The following is an 8,689-nucleotide window of genomic DNA, read 5'->3' on the forward strand; positions in this document are numbered from 1 at the left end:
AACACAGAGAAGAATGAAAAACAACAAAAATGTTAAATATATATATATATATATATATATATGAAAAAAATGTCAGAAAAAAGTGTATAAATATATAATAACATTTTAAAAAATAATTGTAATTATAAGTACATGCAACAACAGTTATTAATATAATCATCATTAAAAGACACATATGATAATAATTTCTTAATTATTATTAAAAATTTAAGTTAATTTTATAAATGTAAATGTAAATATTATACCATCATCCTTATGAATTAGTTTGCACGGTATTGAAGACACAAAAGTCTATTGTAAAAGGTATATTGAAGAACAGTAATATTGTAAAATTAATATCAAATCATATTTTTATGTGTTTATACATGATTATTGGGCCTTTAAGAAAAATAATATTAAGAAGAGAGAAAATATAAACAGTAGTTTGATAGGATATTATAACTAAACATATTACACAACATTAAAAATAGATATTAAACTATTAGTTGTTGAATCCTAATTTGATTATAATAAAAACGAACTTAAAATAAATGTATTTCCCAAGTTAAAAAAAGCAAAGTGAATTTTAAACCATTGAAAACTATGGAAGGCAATTAAAAGATTGGAATAACAATTAAAGTGGTAATGCATGCACAATATTAGAATGGGGGTTGAAGTTAGAAAAAATAGAGGGGGTGGGGAAGAAAAATGGTAATAGGAAAAGGACAGGAGTACCCATTGTTTAGTTTTTAGATGATGCCATGCAACCATTAGCGGGAATCTCCTGGGAAACCATTTGTCTGCTTGCCTCTCCTTTGCCTTTTAAACTCTGCCTTTCTCTCCATAGCCAAACAGAAATATTTTTGAATCAACTCAAGCACACCATGGCTTCTCCCTTCTCCATCCACTGCCACCTTTCCTCTTTCTCTTATTCTGACCATTTTCATCTTCCATCATCTTCTTATCCTTCTTCTTCTTCTTCTTCTTCTATTTTTCTTCACTTCTCCAAATTCTCTCTTGGTAAGTCTCTTATGTATATCAAATCATTTCTCCAATTCATTTCTTATACCAGGTGGTTCTCAAGCACCACCTTCTCTTGCTGATTCAACTTGTTTCACCACAACAATAATCTTTTTGCTAATTTCTTAGCCTGATTTTCTTTTTTTTTGTTTTAAGATAGTAAGTTTCTGATGATCAGAAAAACATGCTCTATTACCTAAGAATGCGAAAGCCCAAATAGTTTCAACTTATCCTGTGGAAACTATAGAAGCCAAATGGTGCATAAACTTCAACAAATAATTATTACAATATTATACTCTCTTTTAACGGTACTTATTTTCTTTCACTAGTGATACTTCTCTTCTGGCATATGTGCATGGCTTCTTCCTGTGTTGATAGGAGCTTAATATTTTTTAATAAATTTCGTTAAGAACATAGAGGTTTCGATTCTGTAACTTTCAGCTCAAGATTTCATTATCAAGCGGGCTGAAGTTGCTAGATGAGTTCTCTCTTGTTTTCTGCTCATCCACCCAAAAGATAAAAAAAAAAGTATAAAAAGAATCAAAAGAAGAGTGGAGTAGTTTTTCACTGCAAGCTGAAGAAATATAGCACTTAATTCCAATCCACGAAAGTGATTTAGTGAAAGATTTGTTTCCTTTTGTATATAGGTTCTGTGTCCTCTAATACTAACGAAAAACAAGAGATAAGATGCAGAGCTATATCCAAACCACGAACGCAAGGTATGATTGAGTTTCTTAATTAATTTTTTAGTTTAATCAAACAGTTTAATATTAATTACTTTTTGTAAAGCTGGTTAAACCAATGTTATGTTGTTGGTTATGCAGAATATTCAGACATATTTCAAGGTAGTCTTGCAATGTTAAAGATGCGCGAGATTAATGTGGAGGATGACATAGAAGAGGAGCAAGACACTGGGGTGCTTTAACTTTCTCACTTCTCTGTTTTGTGCCTTTCTTGATGACATTTTTTAATTATTCTTTTTGCATATGCGATTTTGTTTTTGCAAATACAACATTGTTGAAAGAAGGTTTTGGTGGCAAAAGACATCAAGAAACGAGTGGACAGTATCAAATCAATATTGGGTTCATTGGAAGATGGAGAGATAACTGTGTCTGCTTATGACACTGCTTGGGTTGCTCTGATAGAAGATATCCATGGAAGTGGCACTCCTCAATTTCCGGCGAGTCTAGAATGGATAGCAAAAAATCAACTTCAGGATGGATCATGGGGAGATAATGAGTTGTTTTCAGCACATGATCGGATCTTAAACACGTTGGCTTGTGTTATTGCATTAAAATCATGGAATATACATCCTGAAAAGTGTGAGAAAGGTAGTAATATAATATTGAATTATGAATATTACACTCTCTGACTTAATAGATCCTAATTAGTAACAAGTTTGATTAATGTTACACAGGAATGACATTTTTTAACGAGAATCTTAGCAAGCTTGAGAATGAGAATGTGGAGCATATGCCAATTGGGTTTGAAGTAGCTTTCCCATCACTTCTTGACATGGCTCGTGGGTTGAACATCGAAGTGCCAGACAATTCTCCTATCCTGAACAAAATCTTTGCAATGAGAAACGTAAAACTCACAAGGTACCATAGTTGTGGTCATGATTATGCTTGCCAGCAAGCTGGTACGTGCCCATGTCTAGTTTGATAATAGATTCAAAGCAACCTTATCTTGCAACTCTTTTTTCTGGGAAAGTATACAAATATAAGAGTCATAAGTTTTTTAATTTATAATAAGTACTGCAAAAAACTCTCTTTAACATGTGTGTCATTATTGTGTGGGCCTTGGTGTGGGGATAGAATACCAAGAGAGATGATGCATAAAGTGCCCACAAGTCTGCTTCATAGCTTGGAAGGGATGTCAGACTTGGACTGGAAATCACTTCTGAAACTGCAATCTCAAGACGGGTCTTTCTTGTTTTCTCCGTCCTCCACCGCTTTTGCTCTCATGCAAACCAAAGATCAAAATTGCTACAATTACTTGAATCAAATGGTCAAGAAGTTCAATGGGGGAGGTAAATTCTCATTTTTCCCTTTCCACACATCATTTACCTACCTCTTCCTCATCACATTTTTCTTTCACTTCTCTCTTTTCTTTTCTTTTTATTGTATACATATCCTACCAAACTTTTAAACAAATTCTTGTTTCAATTTTATCTGCTAACATGGAATTCTTTTGGAGTCTCCGGGACCACCAGTCGGACATTTTGACCGCATTGCATTGTAGTCATCTAATAGACAAACCTGACATGTTTATCTTGTGGTCATAATTTAAAACCTCCCTCTATTTTATATAATATGATCCTTCTATCTTTCTTTATAATTTACTTTAAGATTGTTTACACCAATGTGGGTTGCAGTTCAATCTTCATTCCCACCTTTCTTGACTAATCTGGTTTCTTCCTATGTACCAGTTCCAAACGTGTATCCAGTGGATTTGTTTGAACATATTTGGGTGGTTGATAGGCTGGAACGCCTAGGAATATCTCGGTATTTTCAGCAAGAGATCAAAGACTGTATGAGCTATGTTCATAGGTAATTTGATAATGCTCACCACCCTCAGTTTAATATTTTATAAAACACTTCCAAAACCAATTAACAACCATGAAACAGAGGTCTGCAATTCTAATTTATACATGAAATCAGATATTGGACCGAAAAGGGTATTTGTTGGGCAAGAAATTCAGAAGTTCAAGACATTGATGACACTGCAATGGGGTTCAGATTACTGAGATTACATGGCCACCATGTTTCAGCCGGTAAGTAAAATGGATAATTAGTTTAAGTACACTATCCAGAATATGAAAAAATATTTTACAATAGAAAAACTATTTTATTAAAAAATCATATTATTTAATTGAAGTGATTTTGATATCTGACAGATGTGTTCAAGCACTTTGAGAGGAACGGTGAGTTTTTCTGTTTTAGCGGGCAATCGACACAAGCTGTGACAGGAATGTTCAATCTGTTAAGGGCATGTCAAGTAATGTTCCCGGGAGAGAAGATTCTAGAAGATGGGAAGAAGTTTTCTGCAAAATTTTTGAGTGCGAAGAGAGAAGCAAATGAGCTAGTAGATAAATGGATCATAATGAAAAACTTAGCAGAAGAGGTAAAATAAATGATACTGATTGGAGTAATGAAGTTTGATTTAGTAACAATGAAGTTAAGATTGTGATTTTGGTTAGGTGACATACGCATTGGACGGGCCATGGTACGCAAGTTTGCCTCGAGTGGAGACAAGATTTTACATTGATCAATATGGGGGTGAGGGTGACGTCTGGATAGGCAAGACCCTTTATAGGTACACTTCCCACTTTCCTTCATTCTTTCATTTCCCAAACAACATTTCTTCCTTTTTTTTTTCTCCATTCTCTTCTCTTAATAATACTTATAAAAGTAAACTAATTTAATATAAAATAATTTTGAACCGTCATATGATTAAAATTTTCATGAATGACGTGTTTCTTCAATTTTATAATAACTAACAAAAAAATTATCCTCTTTATTATAATCTTTTGTTTTTTTGCTGTTACTGTATTATGTTATATTATATTAGTGTTAATTAAACTTATGAATATTTAAAAATATAAAGATAATTATTGTTGCTTCTGGTCAAGGAAAGTTGATGACAGAAAACAATTTTATATAATTTATAAAAAAAATTCCTTATAAAAAGTAATAGTATAAAATTATTTGTCATTTATCACTTCTATAATTAGCATAAAATAATGATAGCGACTCTCCTTTTATAATGTCGTTGGTTGTTGGATCATCAATTTCTTTATATTGAGACAAATGGATATCATAATAAAAAAAAACCCCAGTTGCATCCACAAATAACGTTTTTGCCTATGCGCTTTTGAATTTGGACTCACTACTCCAAGAAGTTTAAGTCTCACAATAATTCAATAATATTTTCTAACACTTTCACATAAAACTTTTATTCTATTTTCGTTGTCCTATAATAAGTATATTATACAAAACTAAAATAAATATTGTTTTAACTTTTATGATATAGAAAGTTAATTATTTTTATTGATATATCTAATAATATTAACGATGGACAATTTTTTCTAAAACAATACTTATTACTATTATTATTATATTTAACTATGCACAATCACACATAACACTGTCATCACATAAATAAATAAAAACATGAAGAAGATAAGATTAGACAGATTATAAGACTCGTTAATTTTCCTCTTTTGCACATGCTAACCTTTTTTTTCCTTGCTAAATACTCCTGCAACAGCTTGTAAAATGAAGTTTAAAGTTTTTAAGTTTTTATCAAATAAATTGAACAGTTATATTTTATTACATAAGTATTTAATTAAAACCTGCAAATTAGGGTTTCTTGTATTCAAAAGGATAACATAATATTCTTTATATAATTAGGGTTTATTATAGAAGTGTTTAATTAAAATGTTCCCTAACTACTTTTTGGATACAGGATGCCCTATGTGAACAACAACAAGTATCTGGAGCTTGCTAAATTAGATTACAACAATTGTCAGGCACTGCATCTAATAGAGTGGGGGAAAATGCAGAAGTAGGAACAACTAACCATTCCACTATAATGCTTCAATCAACTTCATCATTCTTCCTATAATGTAATTTACTGTCATATTTTGATTATATTTGTATCAGGTGGTACTCAGAATCTAGATTGGTAGAGTTTGGAATGAACAGAAGAACTCTTCTGTTGGCTTATTTTCTAGCAACAGCGAGCATATTTGAGCCTGAAAAGTCACATGTGAGGCTTGCTTGGGCCAAAACCATGGTCTTACTTGAGACCATAACATCCTATGTTACGGATGCAGAAATGAAGAAAACTTTCATGAAAAAATTCAGTGACTGCATTAGCAGGCCAGACTACTCCATTGGCTGGTAAGTTGTCTGCTCCTAGTTCCTATAAATATTGAAACATGTCTTATGTTTGTTTTGGTTATACAATAGTTGCTCTTGGATACTTGGTTGGTCATGGACATTTAGAGATGTATGTACCAATACCATGTCCTCTTTTGACCTATTTATGTACATATATAATCTAATTTAGCCTAATTTATACAAATAGCTGTGAGTATTAAAGAGAGTGAGTGTGGTCTAGTAAGAAAATGAAGGTGAGAATGCCAATACTCTAACACTTAAGTCACGAAAGTTAGGATGACATATTTAAGCTTGACATCAACATTAACAAGTGATAGAAATTCTCTTCTTTCTAAGTGATAGTAACACTTTTCTCTTTCTTTCTTCACCAATTATTTTGTAGACAACAATATACCTAGGCCACCCAGAGTGGTGGAGTTGCACATTGTCAACTTTTATTCTAAAACGAATTAATTATCTAAACTATCTATTTCAGTATATGGAAATTCAATATCTAATATGAGCTCATGCACCAAATTGGTAATTATTATTATCGAGTAATTAAACATTTTATGTGTTTGGATGTTCAGGAGGCTGAACAGGAACAGAACAGGACATGGACTCGTTGAAACTTTGGTTGCCACCATAGATCAAATATCCTGGGATATAATTGTTTCTCATGGTCATGAAATCGGATATGATATGCATCGCAGTGTGAGTCCACCATTTCTTACTAAATAAATATTGTCAGTCTTAACATTGATCACGAATTTCTCTTTTGATTAATATATACTGTGATGTAATATTTGGTAAGACAAATGCAAGTAAGGTTATGTACTTTATCCTCTCAGTTCTGACACTCATAAATTTCTGTTGGAAAAAGGTGTTGTTTTGTTTCTTATATTTCACTCAAACTTTGTTTTTCTTGACAAATGAATTTACACCTCCAACCCTGCAAAATATATACCCTTCTCTTATTTTTTTTATGTATAAAATGAAATCTCATGTGGTCTCTATGAAGAAAGTAAGGGTGTAAACTTTTTTAGTGGACCTAGCGTGGCAGTTCCAATCCTATATGACAAAGTGATTAAAGCAGTTTTAAATTTTTTGATGTTAGCATTGAAACAATTTTGTCAGGTTTTGAAAAGTAAAAAGTAAACAGTTAATCTGCACTGTACCAGAATTCGGTTCAGTTGAGGCTCCGTCACCTTTGACATTTCTCACAAATATAATGATTTCTCAGCAAATGAAAAGGAATCATGGGTTAAAAATTGGAATTCAAAACAAAAATGGAGAATCCAACATCAGTTGACCATTACAACCACCAAATCATAGTACTGGTTTCAATGTCTTAACCATTTTGATTTATTTTGTGTGTGATGTTTTTATAGTGGGAAAAGTGGCTTTCAAGTTGGCACAACGAAGGAGACAAATGTGAAGGACAAGGAGAGCTTTTGGCGCAGATAATAAACCTGTGTGGCGGGCATTGGATTTCAGAGGATCAAATGTTCAATCCTCAATATGAGACTCTCCTTCAACTCACTAACACACTCTGTCATACACTCCATTGTCATCAAAAGGACAAGGTCAGTGACAGAGCAACCATTATTTCATATCCTAGGACAAATGCTACCTACTTTCCAAACCTTCATCTTTTGGCTTCATTCCCTTAATGCATTTTTTTACCTTCTCCACTTTCCCCTGAGCATAAAAGAACATGCTAGTGTTATTCATATGATCTTCTAGTGTACCTAAAAAGCTGCATAGTTTGGATTATTGTTACTACGAAAGTGAACTCTGCAGCTTTAAGGAAAAGGGTTTACGACAGCAAAAAGAAAAATATATTAAAGAAAAATCGCTCCAGTGGCAAATTGGGCCCTGCGCTGCACGCGATTTGGTTTTCTAAAAATTAATCATAATTGAGACCCGTGAACAGAATGCATAGACCATTTCTTTATTGCATAATTGAATATGTTATTTATTTGAATAGCACCCAACATAAGACTTTGCGTAGTTTAGTGCAGTAGTGTACTATGCACCATATTCAGGTTAGGATTCCATTGTAATCTGTTTTTTAAAGTAATATTCTATATGCATATGTATGCAAAAATTAAAATTCTGGATTTTTTAGTAAGACTAATTTTTTGGAATAAAATCTATCAGGAATTCGAGAGCACTATCTCCCCAGAAGTTGAGTCAAAAATGCAAGAACTGGTGCAATTGGTGTTCCAAGAATCTCCATCTGGCATTGACTTCAATATCAAGAACACTTTCCTTACCGTGGCCAAGAGTTATTATTACGCAGCTTTCTGTGATTCAAGGACCACCAACTTCCACATTGCCAAAGTTCTGTTTGATAAAGTTATTTAGATCAAATCTGATTTCTTGAAGAATAATTACTGAACTTCTCCATCATTGTGAATACTTTTATTCCCTCATGTTCTAATGAAAGGAAAAGATTCAGTTGTTGCGGCTCCATATATAAGTACTTCTTTAGGTTTTAATAATTATTGGTTGGCCTCTCAAAGATCTATTCTATTTATGTTTGTCACCTCGTTAAATCTTATTTTTCAATACTTATTTTCGTATTATTTAAAATTAAAACTTGTCTACTAATATAATTTATTTAAATTATATTATTCTCGTGTTATGCATTTATTAAAAGTATAAATATACACTGTGTTTAGTTATTTGAAGATATATTATTTATTTTAAGAAAAAATTATTTATAATTTCAAAGTTATCATTTTATATTTTCTTTCACTTTCTACTTTTAAATATTTTCATTGAAACACAATAAAAAT

At 32.1% G+C, this 8,689-nt stretch overlaps 1 protein-coding gene across 1 annotated transcript; it reads left to right on the top strand.

Annotated features, from left to right (window-relative positions):
* Positions 1-756: 756 nt before the first annotated feature.
* On the top strand, positions 757-8,370 carry LOC137814221 (ent-copalyl diphosphate synthase, chloroplastic-like). Its single transcript, XM_068616820.1, has 15 exons — positions 757-999; positions 1,647-1,718; positions 1,824-1,915; positions 2,027-2,330; positions 2,417-2,600; positions 2,817-3,031; positions 3,431-3,551; positions 3,663-3,775; positions 3,899-4,125; positions 4,202-4,317; positions 5,470-5,568; positions 5,667-5,906; positions 6,476-6,599; positions 7,277-7,471; positions 8,049-8,370. The coding sequence occupies exons 1-15, from the start codon at positions 864-866 to the stop codon at positions 8,253-8,255; spliced, it is 2,445 nt and encodes an 814-aa protein (XP_068472921.1). The 5' UTR covers positions 757-863; the 3' UTR covers positions 8,256-8,370.
* The last annotated feature ends 319 nt before the right edge of the window (positions 8,371-8,689 follow it).

Source organism: Phaseolus vulgaris, chromosome 1, assembly GCF_000499845.2.
Source record: "Phaseolus vulgaris cultivar G19833 chromosome 1, P. vulgaris v2.0, whole genome shotgun sequence".
Classification (NCBI taxonomy): Eukaryota; Viridiplantae; Streptophyta; class Magnoliopsida; order Fabales; family Fabaceae; genus Phaseolus; species Phaseolus vulgaris.

Bases quoted from the DNA above. Each gene is read 5' to 3' on its own strand.
- LOC137814221 (XM_068616820.1), top strand. From the start codon at position 864: ATGGCTTCTCCCTTCTCCATCCACTGCCACCTTTCCTCTTTCTCTTAT. The intron at 1,000-1,646 runs GTAAGTCTCTTA...TTTTGTATATAG, and splicing joins CTTCTCCAAATTCTCTCTTG to GTTCTGTGTCCTCTAATACT. The intron at 6,600-7,276 runs GTGAGTCCACCA...ATGTTTTTATAG, and splicing joins GATATGATATGCATCGCAGT to TGGGAAAAGTGGCTTTCAAG.